Source organism: Erinaceus europaeus, chromosome 13, assembly GCF_950295315.1.
Source record: "Erinaceus europaeus chromosome 13, mEriEur2.1, whole genome shotgun sequence".
NCBI classification, from domain to species: Eukaryota; Metazoa; Chordata; class Mammalia; order Eulipotyphla; family Erinaceidae; genus Erinaceus; species Erinaceus europaeus.
In genome coordinates, this window is record NC_080174.1 from 75,789,263 (window position 1) to 75,806,678 (window position 17,416).

The 17,416-nt window shown below is 41.1% G+C and overlaps 1 protein-coding gene across 1 annotated transcript in view; it reads right to left on the reverse strand.

The window, feature by feature from the left end:
* C8B (complement C8 beta chain) overlaps nt 1-17,416 on the reverse strand; it is a 53,070-nt gene that overhangs the window by 23,929 nt on the left and 11,725 nt on the right. The window contains exons 3-6 of the mRNA XM_007518021.3: nt 12,977-13,118; nt 9,472-9,613; nt 5,231-5,363; nt 3,814-4,011 (exon numbers count right to left, since the gene is read on the reverse strand). Coding sequence (XP_007518083.1) covers nt 3,814-4,011; nt 5,231-5,363; nt 9,472-9,613; nt 12,977-13,118 — 615 coding nt within the window. The remainder of the gene's footprint in view (nt 1-3,813; nt 4,012-5,230; nt 5,364-9,471; nt 9,614-12,976; nt 13,119-17,416) is intronic.

Below are 17,416 nucleotides of genomic sequence, written 5' to 3' on the forward strand. Positions count from 1 at the left end.
TCTTCCCCTCCTCTCTCAATTTCTCTCTGTCCTCTCCAACAACAGTAGCAGCAGTAACAATAACAGTAACAGCAACAAAAACAATGGAAAAAAAAAAACAGACCTGGTAGGTGAATGTGCATGGAGCTATGCTTATGGGATGTGGCATTTGCTGAGCTACTAAGGCAACTCCTTTGTTTATGTTTTACAATGTTGGAAGAACAGCTACTCAGAAGGGGTCAGGCAATAGTACAGCAGGGGCAAGAAATGACATAAGGATCCTGGTTCAAGCCCCAGGCTCCACACCTGCAGGGGAGTCACTTCACAAGTGGTGAAGCAGGTCTGCAGGTGTCTATCTTTCTCTCACTCTCGCTGTCTTCCCCTCTTCTCTCCATTTCTCTCTCTGCCCTATCCAACAATGATGACATCAATAACAACAACAATAATAATTACAACAGCAATGAAACAACAAGGGCAACAAAAGGGGGTGGGGGGAGAAAAGCTACTCGGGAAAGAGTAGAAGAGGTTCTTTAGCAAGACTATACATTGTAATACATGATAAGAGTCAAGTAACTACAGCATGCGCCATGAATTCTCTGCCTGTTTTGTAAAGTTTTAGGTGTCTGGGAGGTAGCTACCTAGTAGAACACACACTTTGCCATGCATGAGGATCAGGGTTCAAGTCTCCAGCACTACATTGAAGCACCACGCAAAGGAGAAGCTTCAGGGGATTGGGTGGTGTCACACATGGTTAAGTGCACACAGTACTAAGCACAAGGATCCAGGTTTGAGCCCAACCTCCCCACCATCCCCACCTGCAGGGTGGAAGCTTCACAAGGAATGAAGTATGTCTGCAGGTGTATATCTGTCTATTTCCCTGTCTGTCTCCCTCTCCTCTCTCAACTTGTGTCTGTCCTATACAATAAAATGGAAAAAACTGGACACCAGGAGTAGTGGATTTGTAAGTGTCAGCACTGAGTCCCCAGATAACCCTGAAGGCAAAACAAACAAACAAAAAACAAAGGGAAAGCTTCACAAATAATGGAACAGTGCTGTGGTATGTCTTCTCTCTCTCTCTCTCTCACCCTTCATCCTAAATAAATAAATAAATAAATAAATAAATAAATAAAGTCTGCTAAAAACAGTGGAACCCTGCAGCTATGAAGACCTAGGAAAATCCTTGTGGCAGGACAAAAAATTATTTGAATGCAATCATGACTGCTTGTATATATCACTCTTAGCTGCTTTCAAATTTTAATAGTAGACTTGAGTTATGGTAACAGAGACCCTAAGATCCCACCACACCTGAAATCTAGACTCCACAGGTGATCTGTAGAAGTGTGTGTGGCGGGAGGGCACTGAAAGATACAGATACTCTACGTACAGCAAGCAGCCAGGAGTTGCTAACAGAATCTCAGGTGAGCAGTCACCAGATTGGGAGGTAGCAGAGGAAAAGGTGGAAAGGTGGGAAAAGTCTGTGAGATATATATTTACTCCAATATTAAAAGCATTCAGGACTGGAAGAAAGATAGTTTCCCTGGACAATGCACTTGCTATGCTAGATGTACAACCCATGGTGAGTCAGGGTCCCACATCACTGAGTAATTCTTTCCTGCTGTGATATCTCTCTATCTTTTTTTCTTCCACCTCCTCCTCCTCTCCCCATCCCCTGTCACTCTCTATCAAAAAAAAAAAAAAACAAAATCATCTAAGAACAGTAAAATCCAGGAAGTAGTAGCAAAACAGCTTTCTGCCAACTCAATAAACTCTATAAAGTGATATTAGCTTTGGCTATGCCAACCACACAAACCCTTCAATGTTGGCTTTGATCTCATCCATTCTAGACCTGCTCCACTAACCACAAGCTCCTTCTGTCTTTTCTTTTCAGTACAAGTTGCATGTCTTATAATGACTCCTTTTGCCTTGAAGTTTTCCATCCATTTTACTATTTTCTACCACTTATCTCAGACCATCATTGTACCACTTTTCACTATTCTCCAAACCCGCCATACTCTTTCATGATATACTTTTGTCCATGCTGTTCCTGCTTCCAAAAATGTCTGTTTCTCCCTCTTCTGTCTGATTCATACCCATTTATTTTTTAGATCTCTGCTTAAGTTGATCTCTGTCTATGTGACATCACCCTTGAGTCTCATAGATACACACTCCATTGTCTAGGACTGCATTATACTTTGCTCATATTACCTTTCTAGAATACACCATGCTGTATTATACTTGCTATAAAGACTAAGAAGTTATCTGTATATACATTTGCCTTTATTGCTAGACAGTGAGTCTGATGGCAAGAATGATCATTTTTAGCTTCTAAATATCTGGCGTGGTGCCTTGTACAATGTAAACTGTCAACACTTGGTTGTTTGAATCAGGGAGATGTTGAGTGAGAAGGTTGATGAGAGAAAGTACACAAAGGATTTTCCCTCTTAACCAGGTAAGTTCCTTTTAAATCACTATATTTCATCTTAAGCACCTACCAAGTGCCATACTGAATCTCAAGATGAAAGAAACAGCCTCTGCTCCCCAGGAGCTCACAGCCTTGAAGATGAGAAAAAATAAGCAAAGACAACTGAAATCTAATCACTGTTTACCATCCATTTTCTGCTGGCTGATGTTTTGGCAGCAGTGACCTTTCTGAGTTTCTCACTTCTTTTTTCCTCATACATATGGCTGTCAACTTGTAGTCTTGATCTCCTCCATGTTACCCCACAGATTACTTCTCTATCACATCATACTCATGATGAAAGATCTCAGCAACTAGAAAACAAAATATGCCTCCCTCATCCTGAATTCATGGCTCCTTAAATCTACTCTCTGTTCTCCAACATAATATCCTCTTGAACCTCACCCAATAATTCCTTCTCCAACAAATCACTGGGTTGGAACAGCAGTTTGTGGACAATAGGAAGCAAAGGGTATAGCTAATTAAGGATCTCTGAACATTTTTTTTTTTTGACAACACACACACACGTGAATGGCTAAGTGAGGGAGAGGGAAGACTCCTTAGAAAGCAAAGCGAAGAATAAAGGGTTTAGGGTAGTTCAAATATAATTATATCTAGAGTAAGAAATGCTTGGAGTGTTAGTAGAGGACTTGGTGTCCACAAATATGAGGGTGAAGAGAAAAGAGTCAATTATGATAATACAATTCTTACGAAAAGATATAAGGGGAAAATAAAATTTAGGAGGAAGAACTTGCTTTAGAGTATCATCAATGATTTCCTGTTATGACTTCAGAAGAGTAAGTGGTATAGGTCAGAGTTTAACAGAAAGGTTAGAAGCAGTGATTTGCTCTTGTGGAGTGAAGAGGTAAGCAGATTACCGAAGATGGGTTCTAAGTAAGAAGGGAAGAGGCCACAATTAAAGAACAGGTGGGGATAGTGAGACCCAAGAAGGGAACTGATAAGGAGCAGAAAGAATGCAGGAAAATAGTTTCAGCACTCCCTAAAAAGTCAGGGAACATCTTGGAATTCAGTGACTTCCTGGAGGAGGATTTTAACTGAATATCTGGAATGGAAATCAAATTGCCGGAAGTTATAGTGTCCAGAAATGATTTAGTCTTGAAATGCTACAATCTTAAGTTTAATGGAAACCAAAGGAAAAGTGCTTCGTAGAGAAGGCGAGATAATAATTATCAAAGACAATGTTGCCTGACCTTTTCAAAAAGTAAGTTAATGTAAGACCAAATACTTTATTGTGAGAAGTTCAAGACACTAGAAATATAACTGACAGGGCTAGTAGAAATGTTAAATGCAGACACATCTGTAGGTACAAAATTTTGAATGTATAAAAATAAACTTAATAATGAAAGGATACTTACAGTATGAGAAAATCGTTTGGTTCTGCTAGCAAAATGTCTGCCATTAGCACTTGCTTCGCTAATGCCGAGTTCAAATATTCCAGGTATTTTGAAGCCAAAGCTGAAACTAGACTGGCTAAATGTTTTCTTTGTGACATTATGTTCAAAATCTGAGTAGGCTTCATATTCATTCAGCACAAATTCATATTTGCCTTGGGTCTAAAAGAAGGGAAAAGAAGATAAATTTTCTTATTTCTTTTGTCTCATATCCGTTCAATGCAAATAAAAAGACATTCTCACTGCTCTTACTTTGTGCCTGGACCATTCAAGGTACTCTGTATGCAAAAGACTCAAGGCCAACTCTGTCTCTGCCCCCAGATGTAGTAAGGGAGATAGGCATATTCAAAAATGTGGGTGATAGTCAGAGGAGGGTGCTTGACGTGCATTTCAACTAGTGGAAATACAGGAAACTTTCAACTGTAAACTTGGCTCAGGTAAAGGATATGTGCTGGAACTGCAAGGATTCTAGTGTATCAGAAGCAGAAGATGCAAGAATGAGAGGTTGTAAGAGAATGTGGTGGCATCCAAATGTTGAGGCTCTTGAATGACTTACTCCAATTTGGCCATAATCCAAGAAGTCAAGTCACAATGGAAGTGGACTACGGGAGAGAGAGAGAGAGACACCAGTAGCCCTGCTTCACCACTCATGAAACTACCCCCCCTCAGATGGGGACCAGGGGCTTAATGTTGGGTCCTTGAGCACTGTAACGTGCACTTATTCAGGTGTGCCATCGTCTGTCTCCCCCTATTCTCAGACTGATTTTTCATTCAGATAAAGAAACACACACACACACACACACACACACACACACACACACACACACACACACACACACAAAGAGAGAGAGAGAGAGAGAAACAGAGATACAGAGAGAACACAGACCTAAAGCTTCCAAGAGCCACAAAGCCATGGCTGGTAGAATTTGACCTTTGACCACAGATGCAGCATGACACATGCCCTACCCTTTCTGGATTTCCTTCCCAAGAGAGGAAAACAGAGGACCAGAACATTTAGGATTACACAGATGTTAAACTGCAGAGACACCAAGTCTATTAGACTTCAAAGCCTACGCTTTCCTAAGGTACCATGGTAGCATTTGACATTATTGTTAGTGTATCTACTGCAACTACAGCTATTCCTGATACTATCAATACCTAGAGCGTGTCAGCGTGTCAGCTTCAGAGACAAGTCAGGAGGAAAAGCTCCCCCACCATACATATGAAAATTTGAAAGTCAAAGAGAAAATATATACTTGTGATACTTCATGGCTTTAATAGCGAGCAGGCTGCAGGGTGGAGCCTGGGATTCTTGCTCTTGGATTCCTTCACTTTGGAACTCCTGCTATTACCCTGTTGTGGTCTCCAGGCCATCACTTACCTGGGGGGTGTAGTTTTCCACATTGTACGGCTTCCTAAACCTTGTGTTCAGTATATAATGGGGGGAGCATCCACCAGCATAATACCTGTGGTCGAGAACGGGGCCCTCCAAACTCTTTGTGAACAAATTTATACTGCAGAGAAAGCACAGGGAGACAAAGGGGTTTAGTTAGTCAAGTTCTGCCATCCCGACTGGTTGGCCTATTGCAAACTCCCAGGCACAGCATTCAAAACCCTTGACATCTAGTTCACATCATCTTTCTAGCTTCATCCATCTCCCCTCCCAGCCACAACTACATACCCACCTCTGACCGCTGGAGAAACCTACATTTTCTCAAGTCCACTTTGCTCCTTCTTTTTCTACATAAATGTTATTCTCTGTGAACAGAATGTTCTTCCAGATATTACTGGTTTATCTCCTACTTACCTTTCAGTTGTGTGCTCCGTTGCTGCCTTGCAGGAAGCTTTTGCATAGGTCAGCTCCTGCCCAGCTGGGTTCTAGACCCTCCTAAGACCCTGTACATGCACCCTGTTCTGTTATTTCAGTTGCGTTATGAGTATAGCATTATTAGTAAGAACCTGCATATATTCTTGGAGAAATGAGTTAACATCTCTGTGCTTTGTCTCTTCATCTGGGAAAATGGGGACAAAGAACATTTTACCTAATAGAGTTGTTGTGAGGATTACAAGTGATCCACACACATTTCTGGTCATCGCTTGACTTCACCACTCCCAGCCTAACTTTTTTCGGAAAGAAGAAACAGAGACAGAGGGGGAAAGACACCATGACACTTTCATCACGGTCCATAGACTTCGGTAGTAGCAGTCAGGCTCAAACCATGAAAAAGAAGTCACACTGTCTACATGAGCTCTTCTGCTGGTCCAGTGCCATACTTGTTAAGTACTTGTAGCATACCTATTCCACAATACTTGTGTATCATTACTTATGTCTGTCACCTGCACTCGACAGTGCCCCCCTTAGGAGTGAGGATTTCCTTCATCATGACGTCCCATCACAAATCACTAAAATGGTTACATATGCTGAGAGTCTACCTGGTAGCAGATAGTAGTGGGTGGCTGCATACATCACCTTTAGTGACCTGAAGCCCTGAACAGCAGAGATTGTTCTGCCTCTTACAAAAGGACAAAACTTTTGTCTCTACCTAGATGTTATTTCTCAATGCCTCATGGAGCAGGCCTCCATTCCTGACTAGTTTTGAATACTGAAAGACTATTTTGCTGTTGTTTGAGTTATTTGCCAACTGGTTCCAGTTTCTTACCAAAGAACATTATCAGGGGCCAGGTGGTGATGCACTTGGTTGAGTACACACATTAAAGTCCAAAAGGACCCTGGTTCAAGCCCTGCAAACCTGTAGTGGGAGTGGGGGAGATGCTTCACAAACAGTGAAGCAGTGCTTCAGGTCTCCCTCTCTCTACACACACACACACACACACACACACACACACACACACACACACACACACACACACAACCTTCTTCCCTCTCAATGTTTCTGTCTCTATTCAAAATAAATAATTAAAAATGTATTCTCTTTATTTATTGGATAGAGACAGACAGAAATGGAGAGGGAAGGGTTAAGATAAAGAGCGAGAGAGACAGAGAGACACTTGCAGCCCTACTTTACCACTTGCAAAGTTTTCCCCTTGTAGATGAGAACTGGGAACTCGAACCAGTGTCTTTGTGCATTGTAACATGTGCACACAACCAGGTGTGCCACCACCTGGCATATATATATATTTAAATTACTTAATATATATATATATATATATATTTAAGTTACTTAATTTCTCCTTCCAGAGGCACTCTCATGCATCACAGTAGTTGCATGTGGTTTACCAAAGCTTCATTCAACAGTGAACCACCTATACAATGATGTTTCCTACAGGCTGGATCATGTAGCTTAGGTGTGGAACAGGTTCACCACCTATACTTGTTAACATACATCCTGTAATATTAAAGTGATAGAACGACTTAATGATGCATTTATCAGAGTGTGTCTCTGAACTTTATTGATACATAACTGCAATGTGTGTTTGCTGTTTTGATTTAAAACATATTATGCAGCACTTACCTTGTGGGAGCATTGTCACAATCTGTCTACACATCTCATTTTTAAAAAATTCTTCTGAGATTGACCTGTCAATGCCCACGTTCAGCAGGGAAGCAATTACAGAAGCCAGGCCTTCCCTCTTCTGCACCCCATAATGACCCTGGGTCTATGCTCCCAGAGGTATAAAGAATAGGAAAGTGCACAGCAGGTTAAGCATAGGTGGTGCAAAGCTTAAGAACCTGCATAAGGATCCCGGTTCAAGCCCCCGGCTTCCCCACCTACAGGAGAGTCGCTTCACAAGCGGTGAAGCAGGTCTACAGGTGTCTGTCTATCTTTCTCTCCCCTGTTCTGTCTTCCCCTCCTCTCTCCATTTCTCTCTGTCCTATCCAACAACAACAACAACAATAACTAAAACAATAAAAAACAACAAGGTCAACAAAAGGGAATAAATAAATAAATACTTTTTAAAAGAATAGGAAAGCTATCAAGAGATGGGATATGGAGTTCTGTGGGTGGGAGTTGGAGTTGTACCCCTCTTATCCTATGGTCTTGTCAGTGTTTCCATTTTATAAATAAACTTAAAAAAAGAATTCTTCAGTAATTATGCCCATTGCACAAGTAAGGAAGTGAGGTGCAGAGATGTAATTAACCCTCCCGAAGTCTCACTGCTAGAAGCAATGAGTGAGACCAAAATGTTAAGCCTGGTGGTCTGACCCAAGCACAGAGTCTGCTCTCTGCCAACCATGCATGCAATCTCACATTTACTAGTTCACAACAATCACATTAACTTATACAATCTTTCCAGAGCTTTCAATAGGGTGTATGGTTGGCTTCTTTCCACAAATGGCAAAACTGACGTCAAGCAAGCAAGAGCCTGTGGTCAGCAAGTTGTCCTGCTGCGTTTTTCTGTAAGCTCCAGTTACACTCTGCGCCTGGTTTTAAATGTCTACTCTGCCACCCTCTTAGCTGCTTGGCCCCTGGAAACTCCCTTAACCTCTTTGGGTATTAAGTTTATTACTGAGTAGGTAGGATTATTACTACTACCGTATAAGGTGATGTTGAGAGAAGTATCCACACCCACATAAAAATTATCGCTGGGAGTGGGGAGCAGGTGGTGTTGCACCTGGTTAAGTGCACACATTATCATGTGCAAGGACCCAGGTTCAAGCCCCCTCCTCCCCACCTGTCTGTGGCAGGGAGCTCGAGGGAAGATTCACAAGTGGTGAAGTGAGTACTGGAAGTGTCTATCTCTCTTCCCTCTTCCTCATTCCCCCTCTCAATGTCTTTCTGTCCTATCAAATAAATAAAATAATAAATAGGGAACCTTCCAATGGAGGGGATGGGATACAGAACTCTAGTAGTAAGAACTGTATGGAATTGTACCCCTGTTATCTTACAATCTTGTTAATCATTATTAAATCACTGATAAAATTTTAAAAAGAGATACAGAATAATGAAAATAAAATAGAATAATAAAAAAATAAAAGAGTATCCCTCTAAAGACCACCTTAAAGAGAGAAATTAGTTTTGTTCAAGGAGAAGGAAGTTGTGGTGTATATACACAAGGGGATACGACTCTGTTATTAAAAATGATGAAGTCACCTTCCTCACCAAATCTTGGATAGAGCTTGAAGGAATCATGTTAAGTGAGATAAACCAGAAAGAGAAAGGTGAATATGGGATGATCTTACTCAGGGGCAGAATTTAAGAAACAAGACAAGAAAGAGGAAACACAAAATAAAGCTTGGACAGATTTGGTTTATTGCACCAAAGCAGAAAATCTATTCTTGAGTAACTATTCTTAGGTGCCTCACTTCTGGCTCATATACTAGGTATGCAGACACAGATCAACTGCCCCTTGCAATTTGTCAAGAGGATTCATAGATGATGCTTAGAAAGTACCTAACACGGTCACACAGCAGATGTAAAGTTAATGTTCACCCCCACCCCAGCCCTGGGATGTAGTCGAAGTGGTCTCTGAGCACAGTTCTGCTCCTTATCTTCCCAGTCCAGCTCTAGAGTGGCACATGTCCCTGGGACATGCTCTTCAAGCAGTCTTCAGAGAACAATCCCAAGCACCCACTGACCCCACAGTCCTGTCCCCTTCTTTTCCAGAGTTACATTTAACTGTGTGTCTTCCCATTTACACAACAGAGAGACTGCAACTTACCCACTGGCCAGCCTGCCAATTGCCCAATATTGCTCCATTTCATTTTGACATTTTTTATTAATCCGTCTGCAATTTCCTTCATCTGACTGGTCTCCACAGTCATTGTCCCCATTGCAAAGAAGTCTTCGGTTCACGCATCGTCCTGGGATGGAGAAAGGGTGTTAGCTGTAGCAGCAAGGGAAACATTTGCATGGGTGTGTGGACACCTGCCATGGGCTAAATACTCTACTGGGGCTTTAGTGCTGTGATTAGGTTATAACTATCCTTATGTATTAGGATGGATTACTAAAGCATTAACAGTTTCTTCTCTGAAAGAGATCAGTGCAGTATTTCTGAAAGCACTTTGAAAGGGATTACCACAGGCAGGGGAAGGTAAAGAGACTGCTGTACAAGGGTCCAAGTGCTCACATACCAGGCAAGTCTGGACTTCTTTCTCTGACACTGGAGAAACAAGGTGAGTTTGGTGAGTGCTGCTAGTGATACAAGTTATGTGATCTTTCAGATGTTACCTAACCACCTGCATCAACTTAACCTATGTAACAGAAGTTGAAAAATACAACCAGAAGGGAAAACACAAAGCAGGACATAGACTGGAGTAGGTGTATTGCACCAAATTAAAAGACTCTAGGGTAGGCATGGGGAGTGTTCAGGTCCTGAAACACGAAGGCAGAAGAGGACCTAGGTAGAGGTTTAGAATGTTATGTGAAAAACTGAGAAATGTTACACATGTTCCAACTACTGTATTTACTGTTGACTATAAACCATTAATCCCCCCAATTAAAAAAAAAAAAGAAAAAAATAATTCCCCATGTGTGAAGTAGGGAAGTCATCATACCTACTCTCCTGGAGTTGTTAGTGATTTAATAAGTAAATAGCTATTGACTCACAGTGTTGGATAAGAATTGTTATTTCTTTTCTTTATGTAGATACAGAAGATGAGAGAAAGAGAGGGAGAGAGAGAGGGAGGGGCAAGGAGCGGGAGAGGGAGAGAGGGAGAGGGGGAGAGAGAGACAGAAAGAGAGAGAGAGACAGAAAGAGAGAGAGAGACAGAAAGAGAGAGAATAGCACTGATTCTTCCTTCAATATGGTGAGGCGAGGCCTTGAATCAAGGATGCACACATGGCAAAGCAGCACAGTACGCAAGAAAGCTAGTTCATCAGAACCAGGATTGCTACTCTATTGTGAGTGCTTTTGTGGGTCAAAAATCACCATTCTAGTCAATATTTTCAGCAAAATTCAAACCTTTATCTGTCTAATCAGAAACTGTTTCCATTAGACCTTATTACTTTCAACACTAGTCATTTATAAAAATTTAGACTATAATATGCTTGAACTATGTGTTTAACATTATTGGCGGTAGTTTTTGCTTTCTTTTTCTCCTTCCACACTCCTCACCTGGCTTGCTTATTTGTATATATTTTAAACATGTTTTTATTAATACAAAATTATATTTGATAGGACAGAGAGAAATTGACAGCGGGAGGATAGAGAAGGAGAAAGAAAGAGAGACACGTAGAACATTGCTTCACTGCTCATGAAGCCTCTTCCCTGAAGGTGAGGACCGGAGTCTTGAACCTGAATCCTTGCACTTGGTAACATGTTCTCAACCACGTGCACCATGCTTGTCCTCTATATATTCTTGTGGGAATAAAACCAACAGAACAGGTGTACTGTTTCCTTAATGTGTTGGGGGATAACTTTTAACCAATGTTCTTCAGGTGCAATTTTTTTTCCACTTGGGTATTAAATGCAGAAGAACAACAATCTTTTTTTTTTTTTTTTTTTTTTTTTTACAAGACATTTAAACTAATGTCTCCTTGAATAACCACTATGGTTTCGGTCAGAATCATGGAACACTGACCATAACGAGGAGTCCATGCACACACTATATATAAAATCTCTGATATTTATTGGGTAGACTTTTGCATTTGCAAGAAGTCCAAGAAATTACTCTAAGAATCCTTTCTTGAAACATCCTAAAGCACAGTCCATGCGGTGGACCCCTCTAGCTAATTTGGGTGAAAACCCTCTTATGTTTCCTTGAAACTTTGGTAAACAGGAAAGCATATTTTTGCCTGGATCCGCTGGAATGAGTTGAAGAGACAAATGTCTACTAGTTTAGTGGCTGGTGGCTGTTCAGCTGTCTGCCCCTTCTTACTTTCCGTTTCTCTTCTCTATTTCCTTCTTTTCTTCCTTTCATGAACCAAACAGATTTTATGGACTGTATCATGCAGTAGGGGTTATGCTGGATTTGATGAAGAAATGTAAAAGACTGGAACTATGCAGGGATTTCTCAGAGACAAATAATGGAAAGTATCCAGTCTGACTGTTGTAGGCTCAGACGTATTATATGTAAGCCCAGGTCTCTGGGAGAGTAGGCAGAGCGCACAGACTTCAGGGTCTCTCTTCTTCCAAGATTTGCTCCTTTTATAGTAGATAAGACAGTGGAAAATTCACATACATACACACATATATATATAAATCGGGATACCATGCCAGCACATGGAATGCCAGAACACAAATGGGAAGTCCCAAGATATACCATTTGAGCTAGTTCCCCAGCTGTAGGTAAGAAATTTTAGTCACTGTGTCTGTCACCTGATGCTAACAAATTTGCTAGGTATCTGCATCATTTTCTATTTCCTGTTGAGAGAACCAATATGCAGAAAGGTTAAATGATTCGTCCTAAATTATAAAGTCAAAATAAGACTTGATTCAAGAGTTTTAAATCTAACACACATGCCTTTGGTGTTCTTACTGTCAGAAAATGTAATCTGAACCCCCTGATTACTAACTCACCTGCTATATGATCTTGGGCAAATAACATCTCCAAATGCAATTTCCTTTTTTAGTTTTTTTTTAATTATCCTTATTTATTTATTGGATAGAGACAGCCATAAATCAAGAGAGAAAGAGGAGACAGAGAAGGAGAGACATTGGCAACAGTGCTTCAATACTTGCAAAGCTTTCCCCCTGCAGTTGGGGACCAGAGGCTCAAACCTGGGTCCTTGTGCATTTTAACATGTGTGCTCAACAAGGTGTGCCACCATGCAGCCCTCACTTTCTTTTTATATAAATTTATTTATTTTTAATTGTACTTATCACTTATTAGATAATGACAAAGAGAAACTGACAGGGGAAGAAAGAGAGAGAATGAGAGATACTTGCCACACTGCTTTCCCCTACAAGTGGGATTGGGGGCTTGAACCCAGGTTCTTGTGCATTGTAATATGTGTACTTATCCAGGTGTACCACTATCTGTCCCCTCAAATTCAATTTCTAATTAGCAGAATGGGCATAATTATAGTACCTGGTTTATAGAGTTGTTGCTTATGAAATAATAGATGTAATAGAAAGTCAGATATTTAAGGACAAGGTAGTCTTCTGACACATGGCCCTGGACATGGAATGATAGGCAGTAATTAGTCCCCCTCTCACCTGTGCCGAGAGCTTTTATTATTATTATTATTTGCTAGCTTTCCCCACTTCCTCCAATCGTTTGTACCTGTTTGTGCACACACAAAGCCTTCACAACGTATTTGATTTCTGCATGGTCTGCTGGTAACACAGTCTTCGACTTCCTTGTCAGAGAGGTTGCAGGGTTCCCCATAATACTGAGAGGGCCGCAGCAAGTAGGCATGTCTGTACTGGAACAGAATGGAGTCAGGTGAACCAAGGCAGAACTTTGGGGATCTAAGAGGTACTCTATGCAAATAGGCCCCCAGTCATGCTAGGCTCTGGCAGAGAACCCAACTGCCTGATGTCTCGTCTCCTAGTCCCTTGTAATTATCCAATCCAAGACTTGTAAGGAGACATAAAACAATGGGCTGCTGCTCCAATTCGAATTTGAAAACTTTCTGAAGGAAGGTACCTCATCTTTTTCTTTTGTCATCTGTAGATGGAATGAGAATGAACAATGCAAAATTAGGAGCTAAGAGAAAACTTTTGAAGGCAGTCATGTCTCTTCGGAGGCATGAAAGATGAATGAAAATGGCAGGCTAATGTAGGGAGCTGCACAAAAGCAGGGAAGTGTGGAGACCATTTCTGTACCCACAATAGAGAAAATATGCCTTGCGCTCAAAAAGGAAAATAAATAAAAAATAAGAAACGAAATTCATCATGGCTGGAGAAAAGAATGCAGAGTAACAAGAGCTGAAGGGAGACAAAGAGACAAAGCCTGGAGCCAGTCATGTAGGCCCTCCCATACTTCAATAGGATCTAATTGAGTATTTTATTTTATGAGAGAAAGAAAGAGACCATAGCATCACTCTATCCACAGAGTACTAGGGATTGAATCTAGGGTCTTATGCATGAGCCATGTTCTATCTTTTAAAAAATATTTTATTTACTTATTATTGAATAGAGACAGAGAGAAATTGAGAAGGGAGGGGGAAGTAGAGGGGGGAGAGACAGCGAGATACCTGCAGCCCTGTGTCACCACTCATGAAGCTTTCCCCTTGCAGGTTGGGACCAGGGGATTGAACCCCAGTCCTTGTGCACTATAATGTGTGCATTTAACTAGGTGTACTACCACCTGGCCCCTTGAGGCAGGCATGTTCTCTATCACTGAGCCACCTTCTGGATTTATGAGCAACGTGAAACCACTGCAGGGTATATGAAGTGATTATTTTGGTTTTATTAGAGATACAGATTAGCTCTAGGTAGTAGGAGATCTTGATTACTATGAGTCTAGACTTTTAGTCCTAATTTAGTGCAACATCAGGGAACAAACCAGGATAACAGCTCCTTTGAAAAATTACATGTTCACCTGAATAGCTATTACTTGTATGGCATCTGAAAATCCCTAAGAGAAATACAGATAACTATTCACACATGTTCCCCTGCATCTGCTGAAATTTTTCTTCTGGAAGGCAGACACTGGTAAGGCAAGGACAAATTCTGCAAAAACGTTTCTCTGGGCATATCAGAGAAACTGTGTTTGAAAAATATGGGAATGAAGGGGCCAGGTGGTAGTGCACCTGGTTAAGAGCACACATCACAGTACGCAAGGACCTGGGTTCAAGCCCCTGGTCCCCACCTGCAGGGAAAAAGTATCACAAGTGGTGAATTAGGGCTGGAGGTGTCACTTCTCCTCTCTATCTCCCCCTCCCCTTTCAATTTCTTTCTGACTTTACCCAATATTACATACTTACATAAATAAATAAGTAAATAAATAAATAAAGCAGTTAAAAATACAGGCATGACAGGAAAAAACTCTATCACAGTTGAAAAGTTTTTATGATCCCTCCAATCAGTCACTCCACAGACAATGATAATGTCCACTAAGGGAGGCAGCAAACTCTTGAGTGGTGAGCTCTGGTGCATGCTGATTCTTCCTGGGTTATGGTGCAGATGAAGCAATTATCCAGGTAATTGGATCAATGTTGATAACTTCAGCAATAACACTAACTGTGGAAACTGAATAACCCTTCTTGGCTGCACATTGATCCAATTAACTGTGTGATTGTCCTGGGCCTACTTCCACAGCCTCTTTAGGGTCCTGGTCCATAGTTTGGTTTTCCAAGAAACTGGGGGAGTGAAAAGCATTTTCTTTCTTTCTTTCTTTCTTTCTTTCTTTCTTTCTTTCTTTCTTTCTTTCTTTCTTTCTTTCTTTCTTTCTTTCTTTTTCTCTCTCTCTGACATCTGCTGCCCTCAAAGCAAGGATCCTGGGTCACATCTATGAGTAGGAAGTATGACAGACAAACTCTACAGAGAATTTCTGTTTTGATTGGTAGAAAACTAACTGAGGGCGCCAGGCAGGAAAATACCTAGTTAAGTGCACATAATATTAAGCACAAGGACTCATGCAAGGATACAGGTTCGTGCCTCCAGGTCCCCACCTGCAGGGGGGATGCTTAACAAGCTGTGAAGCAAGTTTGCAGGTGTCTATCTTCCTCTCTTCCTCTCTATCTCCCCCTTCTCTCTCAATTTATCTCTCTCCTATCTAATAAAATATAAAAAAATGGCCACCAGGAGCAGTGGATTCATAGTGCCAGCACTGAGCCCCAGCAGTAGCCCTAGAAGCAAAGATATATATGTGTGTGTTTGTGTGCGTGTGCATGTGTGTGTGTGTGTGTATATGTAAATATACATATATACTTGATATATATCAAAAAGTCAGCAGCCTTAGTTTAAGATTAACTCAGTATTTACACAAGGTCAACCTCAGAAGTTACTCACCTGCTCTGAGCCTATTTAACTATTTGTATAACACATAATATAATAACTATTATCTTTTCCATAGGGAAGTGTTAGAAAATAGAGGTCATATCAGATCAAATCGATGGGGTTTACAGTCAACAATATTTATATACCTTTCCCATATTTGGGAGCTACTGTCTTCACTGATCCAGCTTTCTGGTCCTTTTTCCAGCCATGACATCATCTTTCCAGACAATAACTAGGATCCACCTGCTTATCAAATTTCAGGCTCAGGGGAAAAAAACAACTAGTATAGCCACAGACCCTTTGGAATATAACTAAAATATGCCTACTAGCTATCTACAAAATGGCGACCCCCCCAGCTCTTCATCTGCACTACTCCAGCCTTTAGGTTCATGATTAGTCAACAACTTGTTTGACTTTATTTATATGTTAACTGTCTTTTCAGCCACCAGGTTCCAGATGCCAACATGATGCCAACCAGACTTCCCTAGACATACAACACCATCAATATGTCCTGGAACTCCGATTCCCTGGAACCCCACCCTACTTACTAGGGTAAGAGAGAGGCAGACTGGGAATATGGGTCAACCTGTCAACACCCATGTTCAGCGGGGAAGCAGTTACAGAAGCCAGACCTTCCACCTTCTGCATCCCACAATGACCTTGACTCCATACTCCCAGAGGGATAAAGAATAGGAAAGCTATCAAGAGACCTGAGAGTGAGATCATCCCATATTCATCCTTCTGTTTCTGACTTATTTCACTCAACATGATTTTTTTCAAGGTCCATCCAAGATCGGCTGAAAACGGTGAAGTCACCATTTTTTACAGCTGAGTAGTATTCCATTGTGTATATATACCACAACTTGCTCAGCCACTCATCTGTTGTTGGACACCTGGGTTGTTTCCAGGTTTTGGCTATTACAAATTGTGCTGCCAAGAACATATGTGTACACAGATCTTTTTGGATGGATGTGTTGGGTTCCTTAGGATATATCCCCAGGAGGGGAATTGCAGGGTCATAGGGTAGGTCCATTTCTAGCCTTCTGAGAGTTCTCCAGACTGTTCTCCACAGAGGTTGGACCAATTGACATTCCCAGCAGCAGTGCAGGAGGGTTCCTTTGACCCCACACCCTCTCCAGCATTTGCTGCTGTTACCTTTTCTGATGTGTGACATTCTCACAGGAGTGAAGTGATATCTCATTGTTGTCTTGATTTGCATTTCTCTGACAATCAGAGACTTGGAGCATTTTTTCATGTGTTTCTCAGCCTTTTGGATCTCTTCTGTGGTGAATATTCTGTCCAATTCCTCCCCCCATTTTTGGATGGGGTTATTTGTTGTCTTGTTGTTGAGTCTGGTAAGCTCTTTATATATGTTGGTTATTAAACTCTTATCTGATGTATGGCATGTAAAGATCTTCTTCCATTCTGTGAGGGGTCTCTTGATTTGGGTAGTGGTTTCTTTTGCTGTGAAGAAGCTTTTTAATTTGATGTAGTCCCATAGGTTTATACTTGCCTTAGTCTTCCTTGTAATTGGATTCGTTTCATTGAAAATGTCTTTAAAATTTATGCGGAAAAAAGTTCTTCCAATATTTTCCTCTAAGTATCTGATAGTTTCTGGTCTAACATCCAAGTCCTTGATCCACTTGGAATTTACTTTTGTATTTGGTGAAATACAGTGATTCAGCTTCATTCTTCTGCATGTTTCAACCCATTGTTTCCAACACCATTTGTTGAAGAGACTCTGCTTCCCCCATATAATATTCTGGGCCCCTTTGTC